The sequence below is a fragment of the Hippichthys cyanospilos genome, chromosome 9, assembly GCF_059441005.1.
Source record: "Hippichthys cyanospilos isolate Australia breed blue-spotted pipefish chromosome 9, RoL_Hcya_1.0, whole genome shotgun sequence".
NCBI classification, from domain to species: domain Eukaryota; kingdom Metazoa; phylum Chordata; class Actinopteri; order Syngnathiformes; family Syngnathidae; genus Hippichthys; species Hippichthys cyanospilos.
In genome coordinates, this window is record NC_142377.1 from 4371253 (window position 1) to 4386997 (window position 15745).

At 40.9% G+C, this 15745-nt stretch overlaps 1 protein-coding gene across 1 annotated transcript in view; it reads right to left on the reverse strand.

Moving 5' to 3' along the window:
• Window positions 1-15745, reverse strand: part of LOC148418575 (proto-oncogene tyrosine-protein kinase Src-like) — a 34145-nt gene that overhangs the window by 5528 nt on the left and 12872 nt on the right. The window contains exons 2-12 of the mRNA XM_088423083.1: window positions 12679-12957; window positions 10450-10549; window positions 9005-9022; window positions 7692-7790; window positions 7502-7605; window positions 4582-4731; window positions 4355-4510; window positions 2926-3105; window positions 2449-2525; window positions 2214-2367; window positions 1082-1213 (exon numbers count right to left, since the gene is read on the reverse strand). Of these exons, the coding sequence (XP_088279209.1) occupies window positions 1082-1213; window positions 2214-2367; window positions 2449-2525; window positions 2926-3105; window positions 4355-4510; window positions 4582-4731; window positions 7502-7605; window positions 7692-7790; window positions 9005-9022; window positions 10450-10549; window positions 12679-12949 (1441 nt within the window). The 5' untranslated portion in view covers window positions 12950-12957. The remainder of the gene's footprint in view (window positions 1-1081; window positions 1214-2213; window positions 2368-2448; window positions 2526-2925; window positions 3106-4354; window positions 4511-4581; window positions 4732-7501; window positions 7606-7691; window positions 7791-9004; window positions 9023-10449; window positions 10550-12678; window positions 12958-15745) is intronic.

A 15745-nucleotide genomic window follows, 5' to 3' on the forward strand; every position in this document is an offset into this window, starting at 1 on the left:
AAGGAAAACACCCCAATCAAAATCTGTGGCTGAAGAACTTATTTGCAAGGAGTTCAGTGAATTGTGAAGAACTGAACAAAACAAAATGCGCTGTCGTGTCTCATTTTATACACTGCATAGCAACCACGTAATGATATACTGTACATGACGGAAGAAGTTGAAAGCTCATGAAGAAAATGTCATGATGTCATGTCAAATCCCTGTGTGCTAACTGCTGAGATGTCTGGTAATGGCCCGGATGGCGACCCCCCAGCCATTGTGAATCACTTTGGGGTGATCGAAGTATTTTACCGGTGCTGTGTGGAAGCACGGTGAAGCTAGGTGCTAATGCTAATGCGAATACTAGTAAAGTGTTCCATATTTTGACACTAAAGTGATTGGCAAGCTATTTTGCTCAAACGTGGCAACTGGTCACATCCGCTTGTACAGTAAGTTGGCCATTGGTTGCAAAAGTAAGAATTTTTGAGTACTGTAAATTGTGATGTCTAGTAACGAGGAACACTGGAGGAGGACTGAGAGAGTTTGTTTGGCTTGGTTTACAATGCAGGGCTTAATTCTAAGTTAAGATTTTTTTGTGAGGTCATTCACATTTCCAGATAAATGCAACCTTTATGTGATCTGTGTCTGAACGCTAAACAGCCCCAAACTGTCCCGCATGCGCATTGAGGACCTAGTGATGTCACAGACAGTTTGCGTGCTTAACGTGTCTATGGAAGTACCTGGCGATCTTGAAATGACTGTCATTATTTTTGATCTATTAAATTTAAGAGGGGAAGGTTGAGGTTTTCTTGTGTGCCGGCAACTTCCCACTCGTTTGCTTTGACAAAGCAGCATTTTGAGAGTGTGTCACTCGTCTTTTGTGCTATTTGTGATCTGTAGCATTTGTGGAGATGAGCTAGCAGACACAACAGCAATGAGGATATGATTGATCGCAAAATAATGTGAACATTTGTTATTTCAGAAGAGCGCATCCTATTAGCAGTCCTAATCAGTTCCCAATAAGATTTCAGACAACAATGGTGACCCAGAAAAACTCTCCATACGTTTGAGTGTCCTGCGGTTGATCTGTGTGAGGCTTTACCTGGATAAGGGACTCGGCCTTTAGTGGCCAGCTCTGTAAGCAGAACACCGAAGGACCACACGTCAGACTTGATGGTGAAACGGCCGTAAAGAGCCGCCTCGGGTGCCGTCCACTTGATTGGGAACTTGGCTCCTGATGAATTGTGGTGAAAAGAACATGTTTAGCCAAGACAAACATTTGTTAGCTATACAATTTAAAAGTCAATGGCTGCCGTATACAACCTGGATTATTTAAATGACCGAGAAGAGTTTTATGCAGACTGCCAAAAACCCACGATGACTGTTTGAGGCATTTTGGTAAGTGTTACATTGATTAAGACGGGGGCGGCACTGGGATGTGTCTGCAGTACTGAAGTTTACGGCCTGGCTGTTAGATCGTGCTGACACATATTTCAAATGTCGTACGTTTTGCAAAAGAACGGGCTTGCCGCTTTTCATTATGACCTTATGACAATTCTGGATTAGATGGATGGATTAAATGTTAAATGAAACGGGTTTTTTTCAGCATAGCCACAGCACGTTCTCTTGAAATTTGACTTAATGTACAACAAACAACTAATACGTTTTCCCCCCTCTCAATTGGTAACCGGAGCATAAAATAAAAGAGGCACGGAATCTGAAATCTTGAGATTCAATGGGGCCTGATAAAAATCTGAAACACGACAAACATCTCCCATAGTGAATGCAGTAACAATGCACAGACCAGAATGTACCCCATAAAAGCCAGCTTGATGTCGACACCATGTTTGGTGTCACACGCACAATCACATTTGCTCAAACAATATTAAAAAAAATAAAACAAACAAAAACACCTAATTTGAACCTAATCTACAGCAAAAGAATAATCATTAAATTCAATCTAAATAGGTTACATTATTGGTAATATTTACAAATGGTAGCCTGTAGAACTCTGGGCATCTGTGTATGTGGGTTGTTTTATGTGTTCCATTAATGTACAGCCCTATCTGATATGTCTCACTTGAAAGGTAAACATAGGCATTAAGGAGGAAGAGGGCCTGCAGTTAGAATCCATCTTACAGAAATCATTGTAAAAAAAAAAAGAAAAAAAAAAGCAGAAAGTCACACATAAAGCGAAACCTGCACTGTGCAGAGCACTATGCTAAAAGACGCACCCTGTCTGGCCGTGTATTCGTTGTCTTCGATAAGTCTGGCCAGGCCAAAGTCGGCCACCTTGCACACCAGGTTGTCTCCCACAAGGATGTTGGCGGCGCGCAGATCTCTGTGCACGTAGTTCATCCTCTCCACATACGCCATCCCTGCTGCAATCTGGATAAAAAGCGAATGAGACAATGCGGTTGCCTCGGTGTCACAGCGGAGGTAAGGAATTCGGCACAATAGAGGCCCAACCTGAGCTGCCATGTCCACCAGCTGAGGCAGCCGAAGCATTTTGCCTGCTTCTCCTTTAAGGAAGTCCAACAGGCTGCCTGTGGGGGCAAGTTAAAACACCATTTAGCAAGAAGCAGACACTTAGTTAGGATACACTTCATCCAAATTTTGTTCCCCTCCTAAGCGACACCAGAGGGTCAAAATATAAGGAATAGCTCCCAGCAGTTCTACACCAATAACACCCAAATCAGTCATTTGAATGTTACTCTCATTTTAACAAGGCAGAATTTGTGATACAAGACTCATTTCAATTCTAAATGTGTACCGCATGAAATGGGGATTGAATGGTGTAATGCAGTTCCTCTGTTCTTCCAATTTCTATGGCACTTTACCACGTTTGGGTCAAGTGAGTTAGCTGGTGCATATCCTGGCTGACTTCGTGGTCTCCTGTGAAGTTATTTTAAAAACCCAAACAAACAAACAAGCATATAAAATGACCTTGGCTCATGTATTCAGTGACGATGTAGATAGGTTCCTCTGACACTACGGCGTAGAGCTGGACCAGCTTCTCATGCCTGAGTTTCTTCATGACCTGCGCTTCCTGAAGAAAGGCCTCTGGTGACATGGTACCCGGCTTTAGGGTCTTGATGGCCACCCGCGTCGTACCATTCCATGTGCCTGAGCAAAAAACAAGACACACAATTATTGGGCAAGGACAAGTTTGTTAGCCTAAAAGCATAGATCAACAAAACAGGGCAACAAAACACAACACTTCCCCTCAAGAGTCTGGTTGTGTCAATTAAAATTTGTGGATTACCATGACATGGATAACTGAGAGAGCCAATAAAAAAAAAAACCAAAACAACAACAACAATATTTAGCAAACACTCAAGCATTTTTATTGATCTTGTGGCGTGGTCTATTTTGAGCCTTCATGTTACCTGTAGTTTGTCACGCAATGCATGATGGGTAAACTGGCTTCGGGTAGTGTTGTACCGCTTGTTACAACTACATGCTATGCTAATAAAGAGTTAACACTATGTTGTAGTGTCATTGTTATATTAAGTAACAAGACGAATGAGAGATATAACAGTGCCAATATGTCAAAAATGATTCAAACCTATTATGCAATAAAAAAGCATAAAAAGATACAATTATTGTGTCTGCATACAAATAGCTGGGTCTAGCAAAATATCTTCTATACTTTGTATTTTTGAAAAGATGTCCCTGAGCAAGTCATTCTGAATTTACACAACAGCTCCTCCACACTGAGCTTCTATTGCCATGACTTAATAGCTAGTGATGCCCAGACTCTCACTGACTTATGTAATTCGTCGAATTGCTGATATTCTCTCTCCGTGAAGGAAAAAAAAAAACATATTTTCATTTCATCTTCATTAAGTACACTTTTCTCTTCATACGCTGTGCTGTTAACAGCCATCGCGGTAATAAAAGCTGGCAAGGGTGAGCTATGGCTCGAGTGGAGATACAGGGCCATCTCAAAACAGGATAACTTCAGCAACACAAGAAAAAACATATGGAAAGTGTATTGCAATTCTTCAACCCAGGTACTTGTAAAAACCATCCCTGAAACAAGTTTCAATTAAATTACTGTTGCATTTGTCCCCACTAATCTGAATACAGCATTTTGATTAAAATTGTGTGTGTGCCTGGTGGGATAAAAATTAAGCAGATTAAGCAACCCATTTTCATTCATCCCAGGGCACAGCCATGTTGACCATCTCCGGTCCTCTTTTTGTCAACTGGAATTGATGTCAAAGTGCCCTCCTGCTCACACTGGGAACGTAACATGACCAAACCCAGAAAACAGGTGAGTCGTGCTTTAATTCCTACTCCCTCAGCAGAGATGTGGACATAGCTCTAAAAATACAGTACAGACGTTTAGTGCAATTAGGACATTTCTTACCCATCCAGACCTCTCCAAAGCAGCCCTGCCCAAGTTTAAGGTCAAGACGAAGTGACTCTCGAGGGATCTCCCAGGCATCTCGAGCCAGTCCCTGGGTCTGAGGCTTGGCCACGGGGCACACGTCGGTCAAGGCATGGCACAGCCCATCAGAGTGCTCTGGAACATGAGATGTCAGAGAGGTTTTCGTAACATTGTTTTTTTTTCCCGGTCAGCGTTTGCGTACTCACTGCGATAATGGAAGACAAGCTGCTGCAGGCTGGTGAACTGCGTGCGGGACGTAATGTAGAAGCCGCCGCTATCCAGCTTCCTGATCTTGTAATGTTTCACATTCAGGCCTTTGGTGTTGTCATAATCTAGCACCGAAAGGCAGTAAGCTCCTGGGGGATGGGAGTGAAGAAAATGTATAGAGGAGGAATGGTACAACAAAAGCATGACGGGCATCTGGGACAGCTGCTCTATGTTTTTTCCCCAACAGCTGTGGTGGGTCAACTCCCTACTAGCCCCTATAGGCGCCTGAAGAATGCGCTAGGGCCATTTGTCCTATGTGGCTGAGCTTAGCTGTGATTCGGCAGAAAATTACAAAAGTCTTGCCATTGCTTTTTGCTACAGCCCAAATGTACAGATACGTTTTTTGTAATTGAGAACGAGTACTTACATAGGTGTACTTGCTGTGTACTAATACTTGCAATTTTGATAATGTTGTCTTGAATCCAAACATTGTCTAAAAAACACCCCCAAATAACACTTTGGAAGGCAACAGCTTGTACTTACCAAAATGTTATTTTTGTGCATGTTTTTATAACTGAGTTTGACAATATTTTATCGAATGACTATGGGGAAAATAACAATCTATTGTACATTGGACAGAAAATGCAAAAAAAGTGTTTTTTTCTTCATGAATCAATTACATATATTTTTTTACATTTCACGTTCCAACAGTAACAAGTACTGTGCATTGTCATTGTTCTTCAAAGAGCAAACTGCATCAACAGCGCCCCTCTTGGTTGCAGCCAAGTAGTACACCATTGGTCCAGCAGTATATAGGGCGGGTTAATTTCAGTGGATGTAAAATGCTTAAAAATTCATGAGGCTTGGGGATATTTTTACACAACTATTTCATAGACATGATATTAAAGTGTTGATGAACTGCTTTAAATTGTGACAAAAATGCATATGTCCTGCACAAGCACAAAATGTCCAGCTAATAGAACCACGGCCCAGTCACCCTTTCGCAGGGTAACGGTTATTAAAACAATGACGCCACCTTTGTGAGGTGAGTCATCCATCTTAGTCAATCTGACTCGATTCACGCATTATGTGACATACTTGTCACCATGGGAATCCTATTAGACATCTGATAAGACTCCCTCCTTCCGTTATGTGTCAGTATACCCCATCAGCCTCTTCTTTGGTGCTCTTGGTATGTTGGGAATTGGGTATTGCAGCACCCTCATAGACTGACCTACTTTTGACGTAGTGATTCCCCCCTATCTATTCACCCCCTCCCGACCTTGCCACATGCACTTCCTTCAAAAACAACCCCCAAAAGCGCTGCTGTATGTTACAGGGATGCTAACCCAGGAGAAACATTGCCACAGACCTGGAGAACAAAGGCGCGGCGGCACACACGTGAACGCCGACAAATAACGTCATGACAAGCTCGCATCTAGTGCCTCACAAAACAGCTCTGGAGCTTTGCAACTACAGCACACACACCGCAATCCAGCAAGGGTGGAGAGACAACGTCATCACATCCAACTATTTCATTTAAAAGCCCAGCTGGAGGTTTTAACTGGGGAAATGTACAGACAGTGGTCGTCATTAGCAACAATATTCACAGACCTTCACTTTTTTCCACATAGGATGTTCTGATATTACAGCCTTATTCCTCGAGTTACAAATGCTTCCCCTTGAATTCTGCACACAATGCCAGTTAATGTCAATTTTTTTTTTTAAATCTAGGAAAAATGAACATTCTGATCACCTGCACTGTACTGCCTTCGTTGAGAATCTTTTCTTTAGTTTTACATATTTTATCTAATTGGACAGATGATCAAAACATCTGTTCATGTTGCATTTTGAAATAAGGCTGAAAGATAAAATGTGGGTAAAGTAAAGGACTGAATATTTTCCAGATGCACTTTAGCTCCAAGGCTTACATACATAGTTTACAACTTTGCTAAAATCTACTGCATGGATACTTACCCACATATTTTATTTGATAAGATTGCCATTCCTCAATTTGCACAGTACCGTCTGCTGTCGCCTGATCACGCCATTAAATGTTATTTTTAACAGTCTGCAGACACATTGTGCTCAGACGTGGCCAGCGACCAGTCAATATGGAAGTGTTTGGAAGTGATTAATACGAACGTGAAAGGGCATCTGTCACTTCAATGACCTTTCTTTCCACCTAACTGTTCATAAGTTCCTAAATACAGGCACTGACACGATGTACTTGAAATGTGTCATGTTTTCAAGGCGATCTGAAACAAAATGCTCATTAAAAGCTAAATGACTACATACCCATCATTTTAAATTTATATGCACACAGGAGGTTATACAAGTTTTAATAGCTGGAACAGAATCTCAGACTTTATGTGAAATGCAAAATTTAAACCGTACCCTTGGTGGAGGTTAACCACATTTTGCTCTCTATCATAAAAGTTTAGATAAAAAGCACTCTAATGATCCAGAAATCAGATTGTGCTCGAAGCGCCTTACAAAAGCTCACAATCATCCATTCATATACTGTACTGCTTCATACACTAATGGCGGCTGCTGCCACGTAGAGCACTGTCAGGTTGACTGGCAGCAAATTATGGTTCAGTGTCTTGCTCAAGGACACTTTGACATGGTAACTGGGATTGGAGATTGGCTCTACAACATTCTATTTTGTGTGGAGGTTGCATGTCCACCCCATGCCTGTAATTGTTTTTTACGGGTGCTTCGGTTTTCTCCCACATTAACAAAATGCATGGAAGGTCAATTAGATGCTCCAGATTGCCCTTAGGTGTGTTAATGTTAATGGTAGTCCGTTCATGTGCCCTGTGATTGGCTGGCAACCAGTTCAGGGAGTGCCCCGCCTGATACCTGAAGACTGCTGGGATAGGCTCCAGTGCGCCCATGACCCCCACGGAGTCTCACCTTTCGTTGTCTCGCTTTCCCTCACCAGGAAGGTTCCTCGTCTGTTCTGTACATTTAAAAGGATCCTTTCTGAATCTCGCCGAGTGATCTTCCCAAAATACCACCTGCCAAAAGTGGGCCAAAGAAGTAGTTCGGTTTGTTTCAAAGGCAATGTGTGTCACAATACAGTACAGTATGCTGTGTGACATACTCTTCTGCTTGGATGGAATCCGACGGAGCCACATAGTTGCTGGGGATGTACCCGCTCTCTCCGGTCGTCAAGGAGCGAGCCAACCACCAATCCCCTTCTCTGTCATAGCAACCAGAGAAAAACAATGTAAAAAGGGAATTAACAGGGAAAAGTCACAGGTCTCTTCTAATTTCGTGACAGTGTGGTTTTAATAGCTTTTGGGTATCTATCAGTCAGTTTTGCAGACAGGGCAAGCCGTCAAGAATTAGCAATAGATACTTTCTATTATTTTTCTTAGAGTCAGCTTAACATTGTGTCAACTTGACTCATCGTAGCAGAAAAGCGCGATTTGAAGAGAAGAGGAAGAGGAAGCCTGAAGCTTAACATATACTGGAATGATGCTGACCCACTCCAACAGTGCACATAATGATGTCAGGGAAAAGCAGTTTATTGAGTGCAATTAATTAGTAGACACTTTATTGCAAGTTAGGGATGCTGGGGATGGGCATCCAAATACATTTTTTTTAATAGCAGATTTTGATCATTTCTACTGCAAATTTGTCGTGGAAGGAAAATATGCTGACTTTGGCCGGCCCGGGGAACAACACTTTATATACCGACACTCACCAAAGTCGGTTTTATAGGTCAATATTATGATAACTGGGAATTCAACATTGGCTGTCTAGGAGTGACGGGACAAGAACCCATCACTGCACTGCACAAGATTATGTTCTTATGGCTGCTGATTTTGCAGTCAGCAGAGTTCACCAGTTCATTGGACTTGCAGTCTGCTCTAATACAACATTGTGAAAACTGGATAATTCATACTAGGCATTATTTCATATTACACATTACCAGAATATTGTGAGAATCAGTACTTTTTCAGAGCCTACTGTTACAATAACCACTGGAAAATATTTATTGGGTACCAATTTAAAATTGAGAAGAGTGTCACAAGAACTTCAGGTATGATTTTTTTTTTTCTTTTGTATGGGGGTGCACAAGACGTCACAAGCATGACGTTTTGTATTTTTTTTTTTAACAGTTCATATTCGATGAACGTCATTAAAAAGCATTCTATTCGTTCTGATAAAACCTCACGTACCACTCATTGATGTGGTACAAGATGTACTATGACCAATAGACTGACACACTTTGCCAGCATTGGGAAGCTCATTCCACTTAATTGTCAACTATCTGTTATGCTATTACAAACAGCACGTATTTATCATGCCCATCATCTCTATACAAACATTATAGCGTGTATCAGCATTAGTGCGGATAAAAAAAGGTTGCAAAAGATTTGTCTTCTTATTGCAGGAAGGATTACTGACCTGAAGCTGTACTTTTTCCTAGGAGAGACCATGAGGCGTGAGAGAACGAGATAGGGAGAGAGAGAGGGAGAGATAACAGACACAGCAGACACATCAAAACACAGCAAGGCGAGCAGCACTCAGACAGACAGCGGAGGCGGAGAACACGCGGTGGGACGACACAGCGGGGCTGACATACTACGTTACATCATTTCAGAACAGAAGACCCAGAGAGCGCCTAGTGTACTTTTTCCCACCGAGGATCCTTAGGATTTGTGGATGCATTTGATGTTTAATTCATACACATTGAATATTAGAGATTCATTTTTGTTCAGCCCTACCATGTTGTCCCAACCAGCAGAAAAAGAACACGAAAAAAAAGACATTTGGCTAGAAGCTATTAAAGGGGTGGATCCTCAAATGGCCTTTGCTCTGATTGCCACTGTCATATCAACTTGCCAATATAAAATGAGTTTCAATTTTTGAATTGAGCTATTAAATTCAGACTTTGAAAACTGAAAATCTACTTTATCTCAGTTGCGCTTCATCAAAATGACATGTTTGTAACATTTCACTGTGAAAAAATTGAAACACTTTTCAATATATTGCAATGGAATTCTACAGTAACGTAATGCAATTTTTTTAATTATAAACATATGCAGTAGTGCCTTGAGATACGGGTTTAATTATTTCTTTAACCACACTCACAGCCCCGCTTGTAAATCATGTTTCTCTATTGAATGGAAATGTCTTAATCTGCCTTACCGACAGAGAATACAACAAAATTTTTATAATTTGTTCATTTTAGTAAGGAAAGTAGTGCATGATAGTATTGTAAAAAACAGTGTTTATTGCTATGTTACTACTAAGTAATAACAAATAGAATTCAAAGAATGAAATAGTCCAAATGTGCATGAATTAAGACACTGTGGGCATTACAATACAGTTGTGTAGACAAAAGAAGAATTCTACAACAACTGCTGGTGACTCAGTAACCAAAAATAAGTATACCGTAGTTGTTTTTTAGCAGAAGAAAAATAATGTATATTGTTATGTGAGCACTGGTATATTTTTTGTCCATGTTATAAGGCCACATGACATATCCATGGCACTCTGCGTTGTTTGTTAGCATTAAGATAAGCAGACATCCCTTAGGGAAGTGTAACTGTGTAATTTAAGTATTGTAATCTAAACTTTAAAAAAGACATTGGACTTTCTGGTTAATACCCTTTTATCCAAAAGTAGATTGTGGACAGCGAGCGCACAAGTAAAAGTATCATCATGACGCTATTGTGGTGGTCCTTCAACATTTCCAATTATTTTTTTTTGTGTGTGTGATGTTGTGATGTCATGTTTTACGCAAACACGGTTGTGCTAACGTGCATAACCAAATCTATTGACATCAAACTGCAGTATAAGTGAGGAGGGGTATAATAAAGCACCCAAAGTCTACTGCCGGTTCTTACGTGTTGTTGACAATCTGCAGTCTGTCGCCTTTCCGAAAGGTCAGATCAGATGCTGTCCGTGACTCATAGTCATACAGTGCCACAAATGTAGTGACGCCTCCTGCAAGACATACACACGGCAATATGTGTTTAGGGAGCAAAATGTGAATAATAACCCTGTAAGACTTTTCTAATTCTAATGTGCCATAAATCCATTGTTATTTTGCAAACACTCTAAGCGTAGATGCTGTCCATTTATCATGGCTTGATGAGAAATATTGACAGGTAGACTGCAGGTGACCGAAAGCGTGTGAAGGACATAGCTTTTACAGCTACTGACTGTCTTTCATGGGGTACGACAGGATAAACAGTTACTTATCCAATAATGAGGCTTTTACTGACGTTAATAAGAAAAGGAGGAAATGCTGAAATTGGCCCCGATTATCGGACTGTGTACCCTGCCTGAGCAGGCTTTTGGCCACTTCCTTTTAACGATGTATAATCCTAATGCAACTGCTGATGAATATATGGGAGGAGACAGCAAAAAGACGTTTCATACATTGGATGGAGCAACATTAGTTCAACCATCTGGCCAGTCTAGACACATTAAGGCTTAATGTCAAGTCTGCAGAGCAGTGAGCAGCCTTTTAACGTCAGAGCTTTCAAGTCTATTTCACAGCTGAAGGTCGGATAGGAGGAGGAGGGGAAAAAAGTACTTCCTCTTCCACTGCTGACATGACTCAACATTTCTGTTGTCCTGGAAATTGTCTCGAGATTGATGTTGATAAAAGAAAACATTTTCTCTGACATGTGTTTGAGCAGAATTCCGTAAAATAAGCCAAATAAGAATGTAAAATATTGTTCCGGTTCCTATGTCCCTTTTTTTATTAAAACCCCCCCATTGGAGAGGTCGGTCATTTGTGGAAAGAATGTTGCCAAACAGCCAATGAAAAAATCAAATTGCATGCAGCAGCAACACTGAGCGCACTTGGATCTCAACCGTACCGTGTCATTAGTGTCCCCTTATAACATTTTGTGCAGTTAGAACCATATATTTTTCCCTTAAAGGGAAAAGATTATGTGTAAGATTTGGACCGTTTTTCATTAAAAATGAATCAATTAAATGAATAGGAATTCCAAAAACTTGCAAATAAATGTGTTCTTAACGACCGACAATATGTTTTAAATATAATCGTAGGTCTAGTTATCATTAAATCATATTACATGGGGAGGTGGCACGTCTCCAGAGCCTGCCGTGTCTGTTATCGCTACGGATAATGGTAAGTGCAGCACCTCCTGCTATACATAATGAAAACGGTCTAAATCTTACACATTGTCCCTTTAAGGACATTGATGCTCTGATGTATCAATGTTTTTGATTTTCACTTTAGTTTTGGTGCAACAAAATACTAGGCTGCATTGAAGGATAATTTTAATAATCTAATAATATGCCAATCACTTTGGTCATTAATTGATGAAATGGACAAAGAGGCAAGTGTTAATTTCCATTGATTTATTTTAAAGTTCCAAATTAACAGTGTATATGATGTAAATCAAATTAATATTCCTTTCCTGCTTTCGGCTGTAATATCAGAATAAAAGGCAAAAGTGTTGATGAAAGCAAAGACCCCTTTAAATATTGGCACATGCTTTCTTTTTTTTACAACATGAAGCTATTTTGTGTGCTTTCGAGGAGGACTACAGAAACTGGCTCATATTTACTGCCGAGAAGTCGAAATGGTGAGGATTCAGACCATACTAAATCAAATTTGTAATTTAAAAATCGATGAGTGAACACTTAATTGATGCAATTCTAATTCATATTTCATAGATGGGAAAGTTACTAATCGGAATGAAGATTTTGAAGGCCCCTGCAAAAACTACTTTATTTGACCGGGTTGTCACTTTGAGAATTGGTTAAGCTATTTTTCTCTTTTCAAAAACCTGTCGAGGTTGAGGGTGAGTGCTCGCTTAGCTTTCAACAAAACAAACCAGTCTTATCCCCGATGGAATCCCATGATGTTCATCCACTTCTAAACGTATATGATAGTTTATTGTGTGTGTATACGTGCAAGCATGTGTTATATAACATGTTTAAAATTTTAGGCTTTTCTTCTCACAAGGAAGTTACCAGGCAACCAGTAAATAAGCCACCCTACCCTGCGTCACCATGAAATGATCACTTCCAAAGGAACAATATGTTGGCTCTATCGAGTCCCTGTCTGAGATTGGTGTAACTGGAAAGCATACCTGACAAAGGTCCTCTCTGAGGTGAAGTGACAGTGCCTGTGTGGTCCACTCCTCCAAAGAGAGCCAGCTCAGGAGTGTTGGTGGGCGCATGCTGGTACCCCTGGTAGCCCCGCCGGCCCGTGCCCACCGCAGGGCTCCTGTTTGGTGTTTGGGTCTGCTGGGCGGGGCCCAGATGGTGGAAGTGTCCGCTGTCAGAGCCCGTGCCGATGGTGCCGTCTACGCTCATGGAGCGCTGGCCCGGTTCCTTGGGCTTGCTCTTGCCCGCCCCCATGTGCAGACCTGGGATGGAGAGCCACAGATGTGTGAGGATATTTTATCAGCAAGACTGGCGAGTCTTTCTTTATGTTACAATTTATCATGGGTTCAACTCAGTTTCACTATATTTCAAACCTGTTGTATCCTCCACAAATAAAAAGAAACTTACCTAGGGATTAATTCTACACATAAACAGAACGGAGACCAGCAATTACTTCCTTAAACATGATGATACTTCCTCTTTTTGTGCGGAAATGATAAATCTCAGGGGGACTAAAAAATAAAAATGAACATATGGGCTTTCAACTGAATGCCCTTTTCAACTTGGATTTGCATATGGGCCTACCCTGCAATACTATTTAAGTGTACTGTGCTAAATATAAGTAATTCATAATCAAGCCGTAAAAGCTGCTTTCAGTTCCTGTTTGCCTAATTAGCTGACTCAAAGGTCCGTTGATGCGGTGATATCCTGAGTGCCTAGACTGCAGTTTGTCATGAAGAAAATTACAGTAACAAATCTAAAACATTAATTTTTCATTAACGATGACACTCAGACCTGAGTGTCCTACTTAAAAAGCCAAACATTTGGACAAAGACCACCTGGTCCACCAAACAGAAGCCTTGGAGCAGCTCCAGGTTCAATTCCAACAGTTTTGGCAGGCAAATGGGGCACCTTGACAGTATCAACACACAGACAGGCGAGGTGCTTTGCCGTCTGTCCAGTCAATTTGAACTGAATGAATGCTCATGGAACAAAACAAGAGTTGGGGTTCTGCGAGACGAGTTACGAGTTGGAAGGACGATGGCAGTTATATTATGTCCTTGTGATTGTTTTTGCCAAGGTAATTTTTACTGGCTTTTGTTTTTGCATTAGCATGATTATACTGGCAAACTTGCACATTGGTGATTGTTTTATTTGGGTAAGGTCCATTCAGTCCAGTACCATTTGTTGTGCCAGATTTTGTTTGTTTTACAAATGTAGCATTACAGATTTGCACAAACTTTGGACAAGGGGTATGATAAAGAAGGATCCCTTAAATTTAAAAACAAGGTTTGTGAATTCAGGATTGTGTTCCATTGTAATCATAGTGACGACTCAGTTTTAAGGGAAATGGCAGCTGTTTTCTTGTCCTTGTGGAATTTGGAAAAAAAGTTTGGAATGCGCGTCACCTCTCCCTTTATGGTTTGTGGTAATTATGACTTTTCAGCTGCAAAATAGAAGTTTAGTGACAGACTGCAATTCATTACATACAAATTTTTCAAAATTCAATTTTTCAAATTTTCAAAATTTTCAAATTCAAACTGGAAGAACAGAAGCCTGTCATAAAAAGAGAAGCACCTATACACTATACTTCATTCTAATTGAGTATCGTTTTAAACATGGTGGCTACTACTATCGGAAATGTTGGCGGAGGAACACCAGTGTTCAAGAAGAGGTAAAAATGTTAATGCAGCTTGTCAATTTCCAGGAGAGGCTACACATTTTCTTATTAGCAATTTACACTGGCAGACTAGTTCATGAATGAGGGGCAATTGACTACTATCAGGCATGATTATTATTGCTCACTACTCAAATTCAAATCAATACACGATTCATCTGTGGTTTACAAATATTTTTAAACATGTCCTGTTTTTGCATTAACCGGTACACTCGAAGGGGGATTCAATATCGGAAAAGCTTTGTATCTTACAAAAATACTAATATACAGTACATACACATACTTTATACCAGGGGTAGGGAACCCCGGTTCGTCGGGAGCCATATCCTGCTTATTTTCTATGTTTATCTCGCCTTTCATATCTGGTTCAAATAATCAGCTCATCAGCAAGCCCTGTGGAAGCCTGATAACAATCCTGATCATTTAAATTAGGTGTGTTGAAAGTGAGACACATCAAAAACAGGCAGGATATGGCTTTCGAGGAACAGAAGTTCCCTACTCCTGCTTTATACCATCAGGTACAATGTTTCAAGTCATTAATATAGACTGTGGTAGTAATGATCTACTGGGTATGATTGTGATGTCCTGGCATTGGTGTGTAACCTCCATCCATACAAAAAGCATGCCAGTTTTCCATTGACTCCACCTTTTGCTCCTTTTACGTATTTTTATAAAAGCATCTAATACAAAAGGGAGTATCTACCACTACCAGACAGCAACCAGAGACAACAGAAATTACTTCCACCCAACTGGAGTGGAGTATAGGAATGCTAGACTACAACTTATGACTTAAATTATATTTGAACATTCTGCCTCTAACGTGTTTTAGAATTTTACAGTACGCAGCAGGGAATAATGGACGCCTGCCTGAGCAATGCTCGCTGATGGCTGTTTCATCCTCTCTTTGTTCAAGGCATCGATTACAGTCAGTCGAGAATTCCGTCGTCGTCTTGACAAGCGTTGATAAAGACAAGTTAAGTGCATCCCCAGAAAATAGTGACATTGTGTGTGTTCGCGTGTGCCTGTGCGTGTGTGTATGTGTGTAGATGTATGGATATGTGTGTGTTCGCACCACAAGAGCAAACCTCCCTCTGGGAAGTTGAAGATGACTCACTGCGAGACCAGCTATTTCAGGCGGGGTGAAACAGAGACAGTCACACATGCATGAAAACAGCCTTGTTCCTCCTTTGGATGGAGCCACTCTCAGTTCTAGACAGCGTGAACACCGATGTGTGTATGAGCAGCTGTTCCCTAGTCTCTGGGAAGCTCTCACACTCAACCTCGGTAGCATCTCACATCCTTTTTCCAACACATGCGTGTGGGTTTTTTCCGAGCCTGAGAAGGCTATTAACAAACGTGGAAGGAGGAAGTGC